General features: G+C 41.6%; 1 protein-coding gene across 1 annotated transcript in view; it reads left to right on the top strand.

The window, feature by feature from the left end:
• Positions 1-6: 6 nt before the first annotated feature.
• The window catches only part of ARHGEF26 (Rho guanine nucleotide exchange factor (GEF) 26), a 139,072-nt gene continuing 117,057 nt past the window's right edge, over positions 7-22,021 (top strand). Inside the window, exons 1-3 of the mRNA XM_010844750.1 lie at positions 7-1,105; positions 2,783-2,822; positions 6,311-6,456. Of these exons, the coding sequence (XP_010843052.1) occupies positions 26-1,105; positions 2,783-2,822; positions 6,311-6,456 (1,266 nt within the window). The 5' untranslated portion in view covers positions 7-25. The remainder of the gene's footprint in view (positions 1,106-2,782; positions 2,823-6,310; positions 6,457-22,021) is intronic.

Raw genomic sequence — 22,021 nt, 5'->3', positions numbered from 1 at the left:
GGGGGCTGACCCCCGAGGCTCCGCTATGGACACCGAGAGCGAAGTGGATTTTTCCAGCAACAGCTTAACTCCTTTGTGGCGGAGGCGTTCAACCCCTCAGCCCCAGCTCCTGGGCCGGAGCAAGCCGAGGCCCCAGTCCTATCAGAGCCCCAGCGGGTTGCTGATCACGGATTTCCCGGTGGAGGACCGAGAGACGCTCCCTGCGGCGCAGACTCTGGCCGAAGTGCCCGGCGCCTCAGACGGCAGGACGGTCCAGAGGAGCCCCCTGCTTCTATGCGCCCATCGGAGGGCGGTGACCAATGGGAGGACCGTCTCCCAGGAGTACAGGGCTGTCTCTCCTCGGCTTCGACGGCCCAAGTCACCCCAAGTCCCCAGAGTGGCGTCAGGCGGCTCCCCCAAGTCCCCAGCGAACGGCACAGTGACCAAGCCAGCGCCTCAGCAGCTGCACCCCCCGCGGACTCCTCGAGCGCCCTCCCCCTGCAGCCCCGAGGGGGACAAGACCGGATTCCCTACCAGCCCCCTGCCTTCGCCGGCTGCAAATGGGCTTTCCCCTAATATCTCCTCCCAAGGCGCCGGTTCGCTCTCCGGCAATATGGCTAAGGACCCTGAGCGAGGACCCTCGAGACTCTCTCCTTCGCTCCCCAAAAGGTCTTTGGAACAAAAACTGCCGCTCCAAAGGCTGCCCTCACCGGAAAACGAACTCCTGGAGAATCCTTCGGTGGTTTTGAGCACAAACAGCCCCGCCGCCCTCAAAGTGGGAAAACAGCAGATCATTCCGAAGAGCTTGGCCTCGGAAATTAAAATTAGTAAATCCAACAGTCTGAACGTGGAACCTCACAAGAGACTGCTCAAGGTGCGCAGCATGGTGGAGGGCCTTGGGGCCCCCCTGGGCCCAGCAGAGGACGAGGGCGAGGCGGAGCACGACTTGGACAGCCCCGGGTCTCTGCGGAGAGGCTTGCGGTCCACCTCCTATCGCAGGGCGGTGGTCAGTGGCGTTGATTTTGACAGTCCTGGCACCTCGAAGAAGAAGAACAGGATGTCCCAGCCGGTTCTGAAAGCAGTGATGGAAGACAAGGAGAAGTTTTCCAGCCTGGGAAGGATAAAGGTAAAAGTGGGCAAGAGTGTCGCATGTTAGGCAGGCATTAAGCCGCCAGTGAAGATGTTTGGGGTGGGGAGGAGGGGCACAGAGGGAACCAAAGGTTATTGTTCTTTTTTAATTTTATTGTTTGTTGATCAGACCCCTGCAATCTGTCTCTTGGCCATTTTATTGCTGGTAGGCACAGCCCAGGTTAATGCAGTTTCATGGGAGGAACTGAAACTCTTATCACTGTATTCATTTTCTAAGTTTGGCAAAATGTGGGGAACAAGTAGGAGAAAAAACCCAGCAAATTAGGTATTGGTGGAGTGAATCTTGAACACTTTTAATACAGGTAGCTGCAAAGGGTGGCTGGCAGGTGTGGATCTGCACTCTTGATTAAGTGGTCACGCCAGTGTGGAGCTTGTTTAGAAGTGTCTATTACTGGTTGCTGATTCACCACAGCTGATACAGGAAAACACTGATTTCCTTTCAGCCGGTTGATTATTTTAAGTACTTACATTAGTGATTTAATTACTGAAATATTTTTCCTTTCCGTAATGACCACATACTAAATACCGTCCAGGTAAAATGTGAATCGTAAAAGTCAATTGCCAGAATCACAAAAGACATAGTAGTCATCTTTGTTCTTTCTGGCTTCTTTCACCAGTGGCTTTGGTTGCATCTCATTCCCATTTTGTGCCCACTTGACCCTTGAGTGCATTTAACAAGTTGGTAGCTTGAAACTTCAGGTTGGAGTGAATGCTGTGGCGTTGCTCCCAGATAAAGACCTAGGAGTTGCACTCCTTAAAATATTACCAAATATGACATGAAGAAATAGGGAAGACTAGGGAAGGAGATTTTGGAGTGTGCATGTGCTGCCTTCTCCAGACACAAGACAGATCTCAGCAATAGGGCAGAAATTCATTTTGGCAGCCACATCTTTTCCTGATTAATCAGAAAGCTGGAACCAGTCTGTATAAATGTCACATATGTAATACACAAGTGAGCCTGTTTTATTTTAGATCCTATGGCCTTAAATTACATAACATTTTATGTGTATTTTTTTTCCCCCTCCAACTTTGCAAGTTTAACAAATTTCAATTTAACAGTGGTGGTGAATCATGAGTGGGCTTCCCTGGTGGCTCAGATGGTAAAGAATCCGCCTGCAATGCAGGAGACCTGGGTTCAGTCCCTGGGTTGGGAAGATCCCCTGGAGAAGGGAATGTCTTCTTAACTCCAGTATTCTTGCCTGAAAAGTCCCATGGACAGAGGAGCCTGGAGGGCTTCAACTCATGGGGTCACAAAGAATAGGACATGACTGAGCGACTAAGCAAACTAATTTCTAAGTAAAGAAATTACATAACATTTTATGTGCTTCCCCACCCCTCCAACTCTGCAAGTATAGCAGAGTTCAATTTAACAGTGATGGTGAATCATCAGTAATAAGCTAAAAACTATTGGTCATTTGAGGATTCTCAAGCTGTATTGGCTGAGCATGGGGGATATTGTACATTTTATTTCATCTTTTTAGTGAGTGGTAGTAGTCATATGACTGCTCCAGGGATCATCTGTGCATGCTGTTGGAAATCTAATGAATGTGACCACAAAAAAAGTACTTTTTCTTGAAATAGCTGTATTTTCTGTTTGGCTCATTCATACATAGTTTGCTTTGCTTTTCTTCTTTTTGCTTTTCTTGTTTCTTAGAAAAAAATGCTGAAAGGACAAGGAACATTTGATGGGGAAGGTAAGCATTTGATTTTCCAGACTTTTATTGCTGTTTCAATGTGGAATATCAATTATAAGTTGAAATCCAACTGAAGTAACAAAAACACAAGATGAGAAAAATGTACAACTTCTCAAATTATACAGCACAAAGCTCTGCACTAAGCTAAATTTTCATCCAGTAATACCAGCAGTGAATAAAATTAATGGCATTCTTTGTAAGCCGATGACTTTGTCAGACCAGTGTTTTGGGATTTTTAATTCTCCTCTACTGTGGCTCCATCCCCACCTCCCTCAAAAAATGAAGAAAGATTAAGGATAAACTCTAGCTCTTCAATTTAAAATTCTGAAGGTTTGGCATGTAGATCTTATGTCCGTATTTCCTTAGGTCATATATCCTTTGACTTAATGTTCTTATCCCCATATTTCTACATTTTAATATCATTAATATGGTTTCATAACCAAGTTTCAATTTGGAGGAAATTGAACTCACTTCATTAACAGAACCCTACTGCTAAGAGTTTCAACCTCATATAGTGTTTTTGTGAAGGATGGAAACAAAAGCTGCTTTCACCAGGTGTTCCGACCCTAATCAGATTAGGGGACTTTGTGTAAATAGATCCAGTGTCAATGGACCAGAAGAGCTTGTAGAGCTGGGGGAGTGTGGTGGAGGTGAGGGTAGTTACTTCCTGTCATTCTTTGAAATGGTAAGATTTTCCTGCCTTTAAAAGAACAGTGAAGAAGGGTATGCCCCTCTGTAAGTAAATCAAAGGTAAAACCACCCAGAGTTATATCAACTTGGCTGATTACAAAACATTTCCCCATATCATTCTTATAAAAATCAGTTCCCATTTTATCATTTAAATATGACCAGTTTATAAAAATGTATTTATTGTATTCATCTTAGAAAAATGTTTTCTATGGGGAAGAAACCCAGATAGAGTATTTTTGCTGGCTGGGATAAAGTCATCGTCCAGATTTTATAACCAAGGAATCTGGAAATCTCAAAGAGGCTTAGTACCTTATCCACTGTCGCACAGCCAGGACCAGGACAGACACCTGGTTCTCACGCACTTTGCTTTCTCTTGTACCCTGTTATGACTGTGAAGTGAACAGAGCATCTATCTAATATCAATCATGAGAGATGTTTTGCATCTTCTGGAATTTGGCATTAGTTTTGAGACCTTTGCTTCAAATAGTTAAAAATGTTGAGCTTTTTTGAAGTCTGAGGACAGACCTTCATTATAACTAGTTTTATGCTGTTTCCTTTTACAAGGAGCTGTTTCTGTGCACCCTCTCCTCTCTTCTTAAGTATGATGACCTAGACATTCTTTTTCACATATATGTACATGAGGAATGCAGGAGTCTTAGCAGTTGATGACTAACGAGAATGTAAGTCAGGAAGCTGTGTGCTTGAGTGGTAAGATCCTGTGATATTGGAATCGGAGACCTGAGTTTCTGTCCTGCTGCTTCTAGTCATCAGTTGAGTGACATTAAACAAGCCTCTCAACTTCACTGAGCCTGTTTTATCCTGTGTAAAATGAAGCTAATAATTGCCCTCATTGTTGTGAGATGAATGAGACATCATATCAACAATGTCCAAATGCATTTTATGTCACACATTAAGTACTTTAAAGGGTTCTGCAGAGATCTATACCCTTACAATCTGCTTTCATATGCAGACCAATCAAGAACAGTAAAATCTTGCATGAACTCTCAGTATTTAGTGATGATGCATACAGAACATGCCATAGTTGATGAGAAATGAGGCAGATGTTTGCTGGCTTCAGTAGATGGGGAAAGCATTTCAAACTCAGTATGTTCCAAAACCAAACTCAAAATCTTTCCACTAAAGCTGAATCTCTTCTGGAGTTCCCTTCTTCCACTTCAGTTGTGGGACTTAACAGAGCTAGAAAATATCCTGACCACCACAGCCAGTCTGACCCCTGTATCCAGTCCAACCCCCTCAAGTCTCCACTGCTTTTCACTGACCACTTCAAGAGCATCCTAATTAGTTCCTTAACTAGTCAATGTTTTGCTCTTCCAATCTAAAAATGTCTTTCAGTGGATTTTCATTGCAGTCGGGATAAAATACAACTTTTACAGTATGAAAGAAACTCTGGCTTTTGGGCTCAGGATAAAACCCAGTTCTGTCTGGTTTGAACTGTCTGGCTCTTCTCCCTAAACTCACCTTACACCCTTTGTCTGATTGACACCTACACTCCAGTTCATGACCTCTTTTGTTCTTCTAAGGTAATTTATTTCCTCTTGCTTTTGGAGGTGGTTTTTTCCTGTAGCTCCGTGGTTTCTCAGCTTTCAGATCTTAAGATTTTCTTCATTAACACCTCTCTGACCCCCAGACTAAATCATGTCCTGCTGACAGTCTGTTCTCAGAGTACTTGTGTATAAATCTTTTGGTTTGTAGATATGTATTTGTGCCAGATCATTGTGTCCTCAACCTTAAAATGACTTGCTGTCTTACTTAGAGTAAAAAACAAAAGTCCTTTCAATGGCATTGAGGCAAGACCCTATATGGTCAGCCCTTTATTCATCCCAACCCCCATCTCCTATACTTCCTCCCCTCCCTTAACTTATTCCAGCCACACAGGCCTCCTTGCTGATCGTTGTACAAATTGTAAGACACACCAAGCAGACTCCTGCCCCGGGGCCTTTGTACTTGCTGTTGTCTCTGTTTGCTGATGTCTCTGTTGTTGCCAGTTGTAGAGATGGTTTCTTTCCTTAACCTCTTTTAGATCTTTGCTTCAATGTCACCTCTATGAGACCTTCCTAAACTACCCTGATTAAAATCTACATGTCACCCTTTATAACACCCTTTCTCTGATTTTTCGCCATGTTACTTTTCAGCATATGCCATATTATAAAAGTTGCTTGTTTATTTATTTTCTTTCTTTCATCACTCTAATGTCAGCTCCTTGAAGAATGAGATTTTTCTCTTTTTTTGTTGTTGTTCTTTGTTGTATCCGCAGCACCTAGCATTTACTGGCATCTAGTAGACATTTTCTAAGTATCAGTTGAATGAATTCATGAATGACTGACTTTTACTATATTTCTAATTAAATTTTTGGCTCACGAGGGCACGGAAAGTGTCTTTTATTTTCTATTTACTCCCAGCCCTTGGCACATTGTAGATGTACTATAAATGTTTGTTAAATTGAAAAATAAAAGGGTGTAAATTCAATTTAACCTAAAAAACAATTAGGTAATAGACATGACCTTCATGAGTGGTAGACAGAGTCATGGAAACTTTGCTTCAGTTGGCATTTGATGTACAGGCACTTTCCTGTCCCCTGCAGATGAATGGGGGGATAGAGCTGTATGAGTGAGAAAATAAATTTTTGATCATGACTCTTCATGAAGAAATCCATTTATCTCTTGTTTATTAAACTGGAGGCCAAACATCATATAAATATTGGGTTTCTTTAGAACAAGTAGCAACATGATGGGGAGGTGACAATTAGTGATGTGTAGGGTTTGGTTCCTTTTTTGCAGAAAACGCTGTCCTGTATCAGAACTACAAAGAAAAGGCCCTTGACATCGACTCCGATGAGGAGTCAGAGCCAAAAGAACAGAAATCCGATGAAAAAATTGTGATTCACCACAAGCCTCTGAGGTCCACGTGGAGCCAGCTGTCTGCGGTGAGTGTGTACCTTATGTTTTTCTATCTGTGGGAGTAAAGAGACCAAGTTGTGGAAATTATACCTGGTTGTGGTTTTAATTTTTTTTTTTTTTACCAGTGATCCTGTAACCCTAAGGAGAAAGATTCTTCCTTTTAGATTGTGAAATATTTCTTGAAACTCTGCAGTGAGAAAGTGAACTTTGACAATTCTGATCAGGAAAATTTATCATGTTTTTATAAAATAAAGTGCTTTAAGACTGATGTACTATGGACTCTGGAAACTCTTCTTTCTCAGTATATTTTCTTGTTTTTTATATAGTGTGTATGTAGTGGTAGCTTAATATATCTACATTAAGGGATAGCTTAATATCTCTTAATATATCTAAACTGTATCATAATTATGGCTGTGTGCGCGTATGTTTGGGGGCTTCCTTGGTGGCTCAGTGGTAAAGAATGAACCTGCCAATGCAGGAGGCTCAGGTTCCATCCCTGATCCAGGAAGATCCCTTGGAGAAGGAAATGGCAATCCACTCCAGTATTCTTGCCTGAAAAATGAACAGGGGAGCCTGGCGGGTTACAGTCCACTGGGGTCATAAAGAGTTGGACATGACTTAGCGACTGAATGACAACAATATATATGTATGTATGATATTTGTATGTATAGTACCTATGTAAAACTGGGAATGTGTTACACTTCTTCCTTGGAAATTTCATTTGATAGAGACACATTTATATTTTCTTGAAATTGGTTAATGAATGGCATCTGTCCTGTCTCTACATGTGCATCTTTTGTGGGCCAGTGTCTGATACTTACTTTTGTATTGAGTAAATTCTCCTCTCTGCATCAAACCGCTTTAGTGTTTAGCCATAATTTCTTTTCCTCCTGGCTTAACAGTGTCACAGTGTGATGCTTAGTTTACGTGATGTGAGTTTGGGTACAGCGTTTGTAGGTAGGAAAGAGTTCCCATAACTGGCTTGGGTGGTGGGAATGTTGCATGAAAAACAAGCTAGTGCACCTCTGTGAGTCATTTAGCAACATGGAAGCAGAAGTGATTCTCTCTTAAGCCGAAATGAGCATAGTCCAGAATGAGGAATCTCACGTACTTAGGGAAGTACGTAAGTGTACTTCCCTACTTAGGGAAGTACGTAAGTGTACTTCCCTACTTAGGGAAGTACGTAAGTGTACTTCCCTAAGTGTACCGTCAGCGTAAGTGAAGAAGCACTTGTAAACTTGACCATGGAAATGCGTGTATGTTGATTATGGAGATGACATCTGGCTCAGGTTTTTCCTCCCCTCTGCACTGCATTGGAATTCAGAATTCAAAAAACCAAACCTTTTCTCCCTTCTACCCCCTAATTTTGTGCTAAGGGGAAGTTATGTATTAACAGTGTCACACCATGGAGTGACATCCTTAGTGTTACACCACAGATTAAAATGCCCACAGGGAGGCAGGCCAAGTAGTGTTATAAGCGATGCTGGTGAGGGTGGGTGATGGGCAGTGGCGGGAAATGTGATCCACAGGCCTTGTATAAGTTGAACAGCTGCCGCTTAGTTCAAACCAGTTCAGTGTTGCAATATTTTCTGATATTTAGAAAAGAGAATACAGAAAGTCAGACTTTTGAGTTTGAGCAAACTCCGGGAGATATTGAGGGACAGGAAGTCTAGTGTGCTGCAGTCCATGGGGTCCCAAAAAGTTGGACACAACTCAGTGAGTGAACAACAACAGCAAAATCCCGTTTGTTTGTTTTCTTTAATGTTTGTTTATTTGGCTGTGCCAGGTCTTACTTGTGGCACACGATCTTCAATCTTTGTTGCAGCATGCAGGATCTTTAGTTTCGGCATGTGCGATCTAGTTCTCTGACCAGGGATCAAACTCCAGCTCCTTCATGCGGAGCGTAGAATCTTAGCCATTGGACCACCAGGGAAGTCCCTTCAAGTATCATCCTAATTTAAGTTTTAAAAAATGTTTCACGAGCCCAAGACTATCTCTGGGCCAGTAGTTGCTCAGTCGTGTCCGACTCTTTGCGACCCCATGGACTGTATGTAGCCCGCCAGGCTTCTCTATCCGTAGGATTCTCCAGGCAAGAATACTGGAATGAGTTGCACTGCCCTCTTCCAGGGGATCTTCCTGACCCAGAGATCAGACCTGTGTCTCTTGTGTCTCCTGCATTGGCAGGCAGATTTTTTACCACTAGTGCCACCTGGGAGGCCCCCACACAGGCCAGTTCACTTCAGTCACTCAGTCGTGTCTGACTCTTTTTGACCCCATGGACTGTAGCACACCAGGCTTCCCTGTCTATCACCAACTCCCAGAGCTTACTCAAACTCATGTCCATCAAGTTGGTGATGCCATCCAACCATCTCATCCTCTGTCATCCCCTTCTCCTCCTGCCTTCAATCTGTCCCAACATCAGGGACTTTTCCAGTGAGTCAGTTCTTTGCAGCAGGTTGTTAAAGTATTGGAGTATCAGCTTCAGCATCAGTCCTACCAATGAATATGCAGGTCTGATTTCTTTTAGGATTGACTGGTTTGATCTCCTTGCAGTCCAAGGGACTCTCAAGAGACTCCTCCAACACCACAGTTCAAAAGCATCAGTTCTTTGGCAGTCAGCTTTCTTTATAGTCCAAGTCTCACATCCATACATTACTACTGGAAAAACCAAAACTTTGACTAGATGGACCTTTGTTGGCAACATAACAGGCCAAGTTGACCCTAGATGACTGTCATTCTATTGTTGGTGTAGCCCATTTGGTAGGGGATACTCGAGAAGAAAACTGAATTTTTTGAGTTTTCTGTCTAGGGCAGCAGCTGTATTTGTTAGCCCAGGCCTAAATCTTGCTGTTTATCTCTGAATACTCAATAAAAACATGTACTTCTCTGTCACTTACACACTTCTCCAACTTAGCTTTAGTACCGAAAGTCAGGCTGCCATATTTATGCTTCCTGGAGTTTGGCTTTCATTTAGATTAACATATGGAAATTTAAATAACACTTTGTATCTTTCAAACTTTCAGTACTTCAAATATGGGCATGCATTTTATTTGGCAAAGGATCAATGTACTGTTGTGCCTTTTGTTAACAAAATTGATATTAGAAGACTATCTGGTGATAAAATGTAGATTCTGACTGCAGAACTGTGTTATCTTGGATTTGAATGTTCCCAGGGCTTGTATGTTTTTATTGTGTTGCTTGGCAATTACATTTAACCAAAGCATCATGATTGGACTTTGCCCTTTGCATCACTTGGGCTCCAGCCTGCGTTTTCTTTGGCCCTTCTGTGTCTCTGTTTCACTTTTAAACACTTTAAGTTTTGTTTTTTTTTTTAATTCAAGCTCGGGGCTTCCCTGGTGGCTCAGTGTAAAAAAATCCACCTGCCAGTGCAGGAAATGTGGGTTTGATTCCTGGTCCAAAAAGATCCCTTGGAGAAGGAAATGGCAACCCACTCTAGTATTCTTGCCTGGGAAATCCCATGGACAGAGGAGCCTGGAGGCTATAGTCCCTGGGGTTGTAAAGAGTCAGACACAACTTAGTGACTGAACAACAACAACTTCAAGTATGCAGAAAAATTATCTGTAAATAATATTTCATTATATATCTCAGAGAAATACAGATTTTTAAAATAAAAAATAATCAAAATTGCTACAACTAAAAATTCAGAAAAAAATTCTTAATACCATCCAGTGCCCAGTCAGTATTCACATTTTCTCAATTTTCATATTTTTTTTAAGATTTATTTAAATGGGAATCTGCATAAGGTCATACATTGTGATTACTTAATCATATTTCTTAAGTCGTTTCATCTGTAAGGTACCCTCTGAAACCATGTAATTCAAATTGGGCCTTGAACCTATAGTCCAGGACTTGACCCTAGCTAAATCCCAGATCTGGAACTTGAACTCATGGTCTTTTAACTGAGATCATGCCTCGTCTCAGGATTTATTGAAGCTCTCAATGTCTTGTGGCAGAAGGAGTTCAGTAAGAGACTGAGTGATAGGTAAGACGTGGATTTATTTAGAGAGAAACACACTCCACGGACAAGAGTGTGGGCCATCTTGAAAGGCAAGAGGGCAAGCGTGCAGATAAACTAATATGTAAGTCTGTGTAATAGATCTCCATGTACCTGCCACACAGGTACCAGCTTGAACAGATGTTAACATTTTAATATTCAGGCCTCTAGTTTTTAAGGCAGATCCTGTTAACCATCCTCCTCTCCAGTCCTTTTCTCCTTCCTGCCTCCCCAGGTGTCATTACTGTCCTGAAGTTGTATTCTGTCCTTCCCACATGGGTTTCCTGTCCACTAAAAAGTGGCAGTCCACTTAGGCTTTTTTAAAAACTGGATACTTTTAATAACAAAAAGCAGCTGTTACTTTTTAAAAATTCTAGTAGTTAGTAAATATCCAGGTTGCAGTTAGGACCCTAAAGAAAAGAGGCTTCGTGAATTATGAAAAATGTCAGGATATTTTCCATAAGCAGTCAGCACCTCCATTACCTCTGTCTGATATTGTGCCCTGATTTCTTCTGGTAAAGGGGCTGCAGTGTTTAAGGTAGGTTTTGGAGCACTTCGACTTTCTGTATTTTTTTGCATCATCTTTCCATGCTTAATTTTTAATAATACCAAATAAGTAAGGTTGTCCCCATCCAGTCTTTAACACAAAACTCTTCTCTGAGTGGGGCCTTGATTCCAGAAAGGGAGTAGAACAAAGGGTTTTCTGGCAAAGCGGTTAGCTCTCTATTTGGATCTATCTTGACTTTCTACTTGGGAAGGGGTGCTTATGAGCACACCTGTGTGTTAGCTGCTGTTGATTGTCCTATGCTGTGAAAACGACTTATCTCTGTTGCCAACTCCTGACTGCCTCCTGAGATGATGAAACTTGTCTTATCAGTTAACTGTAAGAAGCATCCAGTGTGTGGGAGACTTTAAAAGAGCAGCAATTTGCAGTCACTTCTGTTTGTTTTGTAAGGTGTTGAAACCTTCAGTCTGTGTGAAATTTGTCTTAGTGCATTTGTTTATGATGCGTCTCCTTCAGTTTCATTGGACAACCACATAGGCAAGAGGTGGTTCTCCGTGTAAGGTGTTGCGACAGTTTTAACTGGAGTGTTGTCGTCACGTAGGAATGAGTAAGAGAGGCTTTTAATTGGGCCTTAACATAGTAGAGAAAGTTTAGGTTGCCTCGGGTTTCCCTGATTGGATTACAATGACTTGGTGAATGTGTGTATCAATGTGGCTTTGTTGGCAGGTCCCCCCCACGTAGAAGTGGGGTTTTCTCCCGTGTCAGGAACACAGCCTGGGCTCCTTAATGTCATCAGATGGTGCCAGACTTATTTTCCTTTACTTGATTGTCAGAGTACATCAATCTTTTCTTCACTGGAAATACAGGATTTCTTCATTATTCCAGGGAACATAACTTTTCGCTGCTCTTTGAGCTTCCCTGGTGGCTCAGATGGTAAAGTGTCTGCCTACAATGTGGAAGACCAGGGTTCAACCCCTGGGTCGGAAAGATCTGGAGAAGGAAATGGCAACACACTCCAGTATTCTTGCCTGGAAAATCCCATGGATGGAGGAACCTGTTAGGCTACCGTTCATGGGATCGCAAAGAGTCAGACATGACTGAGTGACTTCACTTTCACTTCAGGTCTTGGGGAACACTAATGTATGCAAAATAACTTAAATGATCGTGGTTTTCAGGTTTTTCTTGGTTTGAAATGAAACTTGAAGTTTCAATTTGAAAAACTAATTTTCTCTCCTCTGGAGATCTGTGCCCAGAGACAAAGGAACCTGCCATCCACAGGTGATTTACTCAACAACTCACCTAAACTGGCATTGTGGGGACTAAGAGCACAGTGCTTGGATTTCTGGGCTTGTGGGTTTGAAGAAAAATATTGATTGTGTTACTGGTATGGGATAGAACACTACATACCTGTAGCAGTTAGTGCCAGGTGCATAGCAGCTGAGCACCCCCTGCAGAGAGCTTCCGGTTTTTAATAAGTTTTATCCTTTCATAGGATCCCGGAAGGCTTTACAGTATTACAGAAAATAAAAAATAAACCTTGCCTGGTGTCTTTTTGCCTTTTGTCATAACTCGACCCTTCCCCCTTTCAGGTACTATGCATTAGATTGAAAAAATGACAGTTGCGAAACTAGTATTTGTTAAGTTTGGTGACAGTCCCAAAGCCACACTTGCCCTGACCCCATTTGTTTGCCATGGAGTGTTTGTGTAATTCCCATAGCCTTGACACGCCAGGTACCTTTGACAAGGGTGTTCAGGCTCCAGAGGCAAGAACTCTACTTGGGCTCAATACCGAATGCAGTCACCAGATACATGCCTCATACAATCACCCTCTTACTGGACTATTCCTTTGGACTTGCTGACAGGCGACTTCTCAGTAATCCTGCTCGCTTTGCATATTTTTTCAGTGTGCTCAGAAATTTTAAACACTTTATTCTGTAACTGCTTCTGTACGTGTTCTGTGAGGTATGTCTTCGGCTGTCCCTAGTGTGGCCAACTAGGTTCGTAACCAGAATTAGGACTTTGATCTCTTGAGTACTGGACTTCGCTCCTAAGACACACATAGTTTGCTCTGGATGATTTTCTGGAACTGCTGAACTAGAAAGGATGATTTGAAAACTGGCTATTTGATTATAAGTATAATTTCATTATACTTATAACACACTTTGGAGTCTTAGCAGTTCCATCTGGTGGGACTTATTCTTTTAGAATTTATACTATGTTTATTGTAAAAGACAGACTGTTTTCTACTGAAAATCAGTGCTCAGCAGATGTAATAAACCTGAATATCCTTCTGTTTGCAGAAATGCTTAAAGTATTTAGAGGTCATTGAAATTTTCATCGTTTCCCCTTACAATTTCACACTTGTCTGAATTAATTTTCAGTTGTTCAGTGACTTGCTGCTTAAAATAATCTCTTTAGTCATAGAGTTTTCCATTTACATTTTTGCAACACAGCAGCCTCATAAAATTATTTTTTTTTACCTTAAATGGTGATTAATGTCTTTTATCATATCTATCTTTTATGTTTAAAAAAAATAGAAAAAAAATTCTCATTTTTCACATCTGGCTTACTTTCAGTACTCACCATGTAAACAGTCAGGGCTTTAGGTGTGTACTGGTGCAAGCTTTTAAGTTGGACAGTAGGTCTCTTGGAGTGTTTGTATCTTTATAAACAGAACTGGAGGTCTATGTGGGCATGACCTGAGACCTCCAGCAGAGATCCTGGTCCAGCCAAGAGGGCTGGAGCTGGGGTCTGCTTAGTCTGAGGCAAGGACAGAGCTCTGTTACTCTCTTGCCATTTGAGTACAATTAAATTAAGGTATTCCCTTAACATGTTTGAAAGCTAATTTTGACTATATAAGCAATACTTAACACATTCTCCATGAAAAAAAAAAATTAAATCATTTCAGATAAGACCAAAGTCTCTCTTGATCATATCTTCAATCCCAGTCTTTCCCTTTCTCTCTAGGGAGAGAAATTTCTTCTCAATTTGGTAACACTCCTCTCAAAATCCATGTATATACATGTAAGGAGAAGAAATAAAGAATACATGCATTTACATAAATAATATACTGTGCAGATATTGTTGCTGTTGTTTAGTCACTAAATTGTGTCTGACTCTTTGCGACCCCATGGACTGTGTAGCCTACCAGGCTCCTCTGTCCATGGGGTTTTACTGGAGTGGGTTGCCATTTACTACCCCAGGGGACCTTCCCAACCCAGGGATCAAACCCATGTCTCTCAAGTCTCCTGCGTTGGCAGGTGGGTTCTTTACCACTGAGTCACCAAGGAAGCCTGTGCAGATATTAAAACTTGTTCTTAAAAATTATTTCATGTCTATACATGATGATTTCAGTGTTCTTTCTAGTCTCAGTGTTAGTCTGTAGGATGGAAGTGCACTTTGTCATCGTTCTTTTCTAGGGAGCTGTTATCTGCTTTGAGAATCTGGTAAAAGCTATGAGCCACAGACCTTCTCTTTAGAAAAATGTACACACATATATATTTGAAGTGTGTGTTTATAATTTTTTTTTTTCAGTTCCAGTTTGGGAGTGTTTTTTCTTTTATCTCCAAATACTGGGGCCACATCAGTATAGCTCAGTGCATTTCATGTTGTTCATATCACTATTAGAAATGGTATTTTTTCTCAATAATAGTGATGGTGGAACTTGAACTATATAACCCTTTTTGGAAATATATAGAGATTGAGAATAAAAATAAATATTCTGGCTTGAGCTTAGTAAGTAAGGGCAAATAAGTACACTAATTTATGTGCCAATATTTATTCTCTGGGGAGAACAATGGGTTGTGAAAATATGGGTGTGTATCCCTGAGGCCCCAAGGGGAGGTAGGGGGCAGAAGAGACAGGTGCTCCAAGAAAGTGGGAGGACATGAGCACAAGGGAATTTTATTTTGGTTGGCGTAAGTACAAAAGGAGATGTTTCAACTGAAAACCTTGACCTGGGACCCACACAAAGAGGGTCTTATTTCATTTAACAGAAAATTGATGAGAGAGATGTTGATCAAGGATTCCTTCATTCCCCTATTCTTTATGGAGGGCCCTATTCTAGACACTGGTGATGGAGTACAAATAGACCCCACCTGCTTTCCTGTCCTTGCAGACACCCTAACTGGTAAGACAGACACCAAATAATCCCATAAATACATGAAGAATTGCTGTGTGACTGCCATGAAGGCTGTGCTTGTGCTGCTCTGAGATCCTGTGCGGAAGGGCATCTGTTTGGGCACGTTGCTGTCAGTCAAGGGAAGGTGGCAAAGAAGGTGACAAAAGCTGCCATCTGATCAGCTGCAAGATAAATGTCAGGGCAGAGTTGTTGTTGGAGGGGGTGGGTGCAGGGTGGAGGAGTCCCAGGCAGGGAAACATCACGTACACAGACCCTTTGAGGTGATAGAGGGTCAGGGGATTTGAGATCAAGTCAGTGCACCTGGAGCTTCTTGATCTCCTTGTGAGTACTTCTTGTTCTTCCAGTCACTAACTGATGGGAGTCCGAAGGCTCCATCTTTGGGGCTCCTCCCTGATCTGCACTCCCAGGTTGATTGCTTCTAGTTTTGTGGCTTTAAATACATCATCTGCATCTGATGATCTCTAGGTTTCTATCTGTAGACTGGACCTTTCCTTGAGCATCACACAAGGATCTCCAACTTCATTTCTGGTATCTAGCCAGCATCTCAGGAGAAGGCAATGGCACCCCACTCCAGTACTCTTGCCTGGAAAATCTCATGGACAAAGGAGCCTGGTAGGCTGCAGTCCATGGGGTTGCTAAGAGTGGGTACGACTGAGCAGCTTCACTTTCACTTTTCGCTTTCATGCATTGGAGAAGGAAATGGCAACCCACTCCAGTGTTCTTGCTTGGAGAATCCCAGGGACAGAGGAGCCTGGCGGGCTGCCGTCTATGGGGTCACATAGAGTTGGACATGACTGAGGCGACGTAGCAGCAGCAGCCAGCATCTCAAAGTTAACCTGTCCAAAAGGTGACTTCTGATCACTCCCTTCTCTCCCACTCAAATCAGCTTCTCTCACAATCTCTTCTTTTCCTCAGCAAATAATGACTGCATTTTCCAGTCTTGAAGATTAAAACCCTTGGAGCCATTCCTCACATTTCTCTGTCTCCCATAACCTACTTCCAATTTAGTGCAAAGCCTGTTGCCTCTACCTTCAGAATAGAGCTGCTTTGCTGCTGCCATTCTGTCAGCATGGAGGGGCATTGTCCCCTGTGCTTCCCAGCTCAGCTCCCTGCATCTGCCTCTGTGCCTATAGGTCTCTTCTCCAAACAGCAGCTATATAATTATATTGTTGATTTGTGATCCTGTTACAGTGTACTAAGTTATCATGTTTTTTCTGAAGTGCTAAGTGATTTCTTAACTCCACTCAAAGTAAAGACCAAGCCTTACAGAGGCTGATGAGACTGTGTGTCGGCCCCTGGTTACTCTTCTGAACTCCTCTCTTGCTTCTGTCTTGCTTATTGCTCAGTTATACTGATGTTCCTCCAGGGCGAGGTGCACTCTGCCTCAGGACCTTTGCACTTGCTGTCTCCTCAACTTACACATGACTCTTTCACTACCACCTCCTTAACTTTTCTTATCCTCTTCCTGACACTTACCCCTCTAACATACTATGTGATTTACTTTTCTTGTTAATTGTCCATATTTTCCCACCGAAATAAAAACTCCATGAAGGCAGATTTTTATCTGTTATATTCTCTATTTTATCCCTAACACATGAAACAGTGCCTGAATTACAGTAGGCTTGCAGTAAATCTGTGATGAATTTATGAGTGAATGAATGAAGACAAAACCTAATCCCATAAGTGAAAATAACAGAAAGTTACCCAGCAGTTAAAATAGCCAGAAAGTTTCCTATTTAGGGACTATGTGGAAGACTGTTTTTAATTTTTATTTTAAAAGAAAAGTTCTTGACATTTGCTTGGCTACATCCTGGATTTAATAAATGTCTTTGATACATTAGGAAATTTGGTATGTTCATAGTTTAAAACTACCTATGTTAGGTGTTTGCACACTATGAAATCAAATTAAATTACGGCCTTGTCCTCCACTTGATAATTTCTTTTCGGGAGGCAGGTGGGATGCATTTAAGAACAATAGGGGTCTATAGGAATACAGTGTAATTAGAGTAAAAGGAAAGAAGGCTCAGTTACTTTTACTTTTTTATGTGTTAATTTGCATTTAGTCTCAGTTGCAGCACGTGGGATCTTTCATTGAGGCTCATGAACTCTAGTTGTGGTATGCCAGTTCAGTGGTTGTGGTGCTTGGGCTTAGTTGCTCCACGGCATATAGGATCTTAGTTCCCCGACCAGGAATTGAACTCATGTTCCCTGCATCGCAAGGTGGATTCTTAACCACTGGACCACCAGGGAAAGTCCCAGCTCAGTTGCTTGAGGAGTTCTGAATAACTATGGGGAAGAGCTCTATAGTACTAAGCTTGGGCTTGTGGAAATCATCCATCAGACTCTTGTGTTTGCCCTCTTGACCTTAAGATGTCCCCTTCTGGTGTCTCTTCTCTTGGTCCAGTGATGGGGCCATTCCACATCCACAGAGCCATTTGTCTCCAAGATGATTGAATAGAGAAATTGTCGTCATTGAAATTACTACTGAATCTATAAATATGGAGCTAGTGCTTAAAAGTTTGTTTCTAAATTTGTTTGATTTATCCAGAATACTTAAAGCCTGTTGATTTTCTGCATGATTAATCTGTACTCTTCTGTCTTAGGATCATTTTGGCATTTGTTACCTATATATCTGTTATTTGGGGGCATAAGGACTATATAGCCAGTGGACAGCTTCTGCAGAAGGAAGTATTATTGCCAGTGAAAGGAAATTGAAGATTATTTTCCCCTTTGGTGTAGGAGATAAACTCTACTACTCATCTGACTGCAATAATAAAAATGGAACAGTACCCATTTGGGGCAGCAGGAAACCCTGCTTCTGGTAGTGATATACAAAGGTTTATGGCTGCTGTCTGCTAAACTCATACTCCGCTGGTCTCAGTGTGAACAGGCAGTGTAGAGGCTGACTTGCAGGGTGGCTGTAGCTCTGGGACCTGTCATTGGATCATCATGATATTAATTTTTTTACATGTAGGTGAAGTATTAACCCAGTATTTGCAGAGGATACCGTGCTCCGGGGGTTGAACTAGGTCATTTCACTCAGCTTATATCATCCTTGTGACAATACCATGAGGGTGACTGCTGTTTCTCCACCATATATTGAGGCAGCTGAGACTCTGAGATGACAAATATGGTTACTCTCCTACTGTTTTTCTTATGGTCTTGAGGTTACCTGGAGCAGAGCCTTTCAAGTTTGTCTAAATAACGGACATGTACCTAGGGCCCTGAAAGAGCAGAAACCGCATTTCCATCAGATGGGTACCTGGCTAATAACGTGACTTCATCTCAGAAGTGGCCTGTTGGCTGTCTTCTTATTTTCCCTTTTCGCCTGGTCTGTGTGCTCTCCTGAAAGCTCCTGCACACAAACAGTTTCTGACTTCTTGTAACTTAGACTTGAGATTACCTAGCATGTCCTGGCCCTCCTCATGTTACTCTTTCAGCTTCCATGGATAGCTACCTGTTGAGTTTCTTAAGAGAGAATCATATAGACTTAGACACTAATCCTGCCCCTCCCCCCTCCCCCACTTAAATAGGTCATTTAAACATTTACTGTTATTTGATCAGGTGCTTAACCAGCCCTGTTCCAATCTGTTTTGACCTCCCACATGATGAGAAATCTGGCCACTTGGGCTGCTGCTTCTGCAGAATCTCTGAGCACTACAGCTTTTCTTTTACATGTGAATGAGAGTGTAAAGTGACATGACTGACATATCTACTGGGAATTTACACATGGTGGAGTTATCCTGCAACCATGGTCTATATCGGTAGCTTAACATAATGAGAAATACATTTTACTTATCACCTAGTATGTGTGTTCATGGGTGCACGTGTCTGTGTATGTCAAACAAAAGCTTCACAAAGTAGAAGTTACCCTTAATACACACAGTGCACTATGGTATTTTCTGTCCTGTCCTTTCTGTTTTGTTACCCTGACGTAGATGACAATCAGAAATTTTGGGGCTGTGTTTTGCCATTCACTAAGTGATTATAAGTTTGTAGTTTGGAAACGCCAGTATCTGACTCCAAAATTCATGTGTATTCCACTGCATCGGGATGAATGGGGCAAACAAAACAAACCTAAAGCCAGTACCTACTCCGTGGGAACTTAGAAGGTGGTTTAGGAGACAATAGAAATGAAAGGTCTAAGTGATGTTTTTGAAAGAATTTAGGGCAAAATGCAGAAATGAGTGACACAGATAGAGGTCATGGAAAGCAGTAAAGGTCAGGAAAGTGCTCTCTAAAGATTATGACTAAATCTAGATGGGCTAGATGGGTGAAGAGTCAAAAATAAAAACAATAGAAGTATAAAATAATTGCTTGAATAATTGAATTGAAAATGAAACTTGAAATATAGGTAAATGGGAGAATATTGGTAATTCTATGCCTGTTTCTCAGATCTCCTCCATATAAGGTAATTCCTGTCCACTGGGATCTGGCGTGCTTTGAACATTGCGTGTAAAACATCAGTTCACTTTAGTACCCACTTTTCCGAAACCAGTTTTGCTCAAGTTTAGATTGTATTGCAAATCTAGAAAACTAACTTCAGTGTCAGTGTTGTTCTAAGGAGTTTACTGTTTGGAGGTGATCATTCCTATCCATCTGCCACTTGACAAAAATAACAAGCAAAAACAGAATGGCAACAAAGATGTTGGCACCTCCTTTATAAACAGGTGTCCTTTTCTGCAAGAAGAGCGCTCAGACCTGTTCTGCCTTCGTCAGCCCCTTCCTGACTCATGCCTTCGCCACGTGTCGTCGGCTTCACTGTCAGTTACGCACCTCTAGCCCTGTCCTTCTCTGTTCGCCCATCTGCGCACCTGCCTGTCATCACTCATTGTCAACACTGCCTCATAAGCCACTGCCTGGTTTGGGCTTGACTGAAACCTTTCTCATTGCCTGCCTTTATCTTAGCTACTTTTATCTGTGAATGGTTACCTCTCATGAGCTTTCCTGTGGGCAGCAACTAAGAAATGCAGGTATTGTTGGCATCTCTAAACAGTTCCATTTGCCTACCCTACTTGCTTTGTTTCTTTTTTTGAGAGAAGACTTTGAAACTTAGTTTTTATTAAAAGCGATGCTTTAATTCCAAAGCTAAGAGATGTTTATTAGTGAAAAATTAAAAACTACCAATAGATAAAAAGAAGAAAATAAAAATTGTTTGAAATCCTTCCCGTGTAGTCACTGTGGATATTTTGGTATATAACTTTTCAGACTTTTTTTTCCCCTTAATCTGTATTTAGAATTTTCCTCTTCCTTTAAGCAAAAATGAATAAAATAATATTGTCTTTTTGCTCATATTTTCCCTTTAATAATGTTGTAAATATTTGCTCATCAATAAACCTGCTGTTTTTTAACCCATTTTTTTTTTCTCTTAACAACGCTGTGAATGACTTTTCATGTCATTAAACTTTCTTCCGTAACAACCTTTGTAAAGCCCATATTTATATTTCATCAAATAGGTAGATTTTTTTTTTTTTTTAATGTTTGGTTCTTTTAACCAATTCCCCTTAGTTAGTCATTAGTTGGTTCTTAATACAAAATTTAAATTAAGTTCTTTGAAATAGTCATTTTTAAATTACAAAGGTAATGCAGGTGCATTCACCTTATTACAAAACTGAACACAACAAGACTGAAAGTTGCTATGGTTTTACCACCATTCCCAACTCCCTCCACTGTTCACCACCATTATTAGTCTGGTCTCTTCCTCAGTATTTTATTAAATATTCCAGTTTTAAAAACTGCTCACCTTTTATGAAATAATTTTATAGAATTGCCTTTTCCCCCTAAAACCAGTTTTCCTTTTTATCTTACTTCTGTGACATTAGCTTTTCATGTATGTCCTGATCTCATTTTCTCCCCTTGGTTGCTGACAGAAAAAGCAGAAGTGGTTTTCTCTCTCACTGGGGGATAGAGATTGAGTCCACCTGGGTCCAGGCTCAGTAGCACACAGAGGAGTGAATGGTATTGAGAGCCGCAAGTCAAAGAGAGGAATTTGTGGAGATTGCACGGCTGTCAGGACTAATCAACAAGTTAAATTGCCAGGCACCCTGCCAACAGCTTAGCTGTCTCTGGAGCAAGAGCTGAGAATTCATTTGGGGAGGCAGTTTCTGAGGTATCCAAGGGGGGGACCTTAGTTTAAAGGAAGGGTAGCTGCGGGTCACACACACCTCGAAGAAATTCAGAAGTGTGAGAAGTTAGTGTAAAGAAGTTAGTCCTTGTGGGCAGCAGGCACGCCTGAGTTGAATACCAGCTTGCCCACTTATTAGGGCTCACGATGACTTAACTTGCCTTTGTCTCTGTTTTCTTATTTGTGAAACAGCAGTAGTAATACCTTTCTTGTGGAATTGTTAGAAGGTTTAGATGCATGGAAAGAACATGCCTGGTGCATGGTAAGCATTGGATACATCAGTAGTTGGAGAAATACAAGAGGAACCAGCAGAACTCTGAATCAGGTCCTGGCTAAATAAAGGATGCTGGTTTACAGGGGCTGGCTACAAAGTAACACATGTACTCTTGTCTCCTAAATTCTACAAGGCACAGCAGTTTATTTAATGACCTTGCTGTTTGTGGTCTGTATTCTCTGCCTCATATCTGTATTGAAGTAGCTGGGACTCAGTCAGGAATGCTGGCTCAGACTATAGAGGGTGACACAAGCCATTGCAGGGTCAAAGCCCTGAGCCCTGCCTTGCCTTATCTGAGTTTGCCACAGTTTTAGCAGACCCGAAGTTACCTTTGGGAGGCTGGCGAGCTTGCTGTTTCTTGAGATTCAAGAATTTTGGTGAGGATTATAGAATTTTCAGTTTTAAGTTTATAGAATTTATAGTTTTAAGATTATAGAATTTTACTGTTTTAACAGCAGTAGATGAGAGAGGCACTCTGGTGTTTTGAACAAATGATGAGATCCCTGGCATGTCACTGGAGATCTTTTTAAAT

The sequence above is a fragment of the Bison bison genome, unplaced genomic scaffold, assembly GCF_000754665.1.
Source record: "Bison bison bison isolate TAMUID 2011002044 unplaced genomic scaffold, Bison_UMD1.0 scf7180017864207, whole genome shotgun sequence".
In the NCBI taxonomy this organism is placed as follows: domain Eukaryota; kingdom Metazoa; phylum Chordata; class Mammalia; order Artiodactyla; family Bovidae; genus Bison; species Bison bison.
This window is presented reverse-complemented; position numbering and strand designations above follow the sequence as displayed.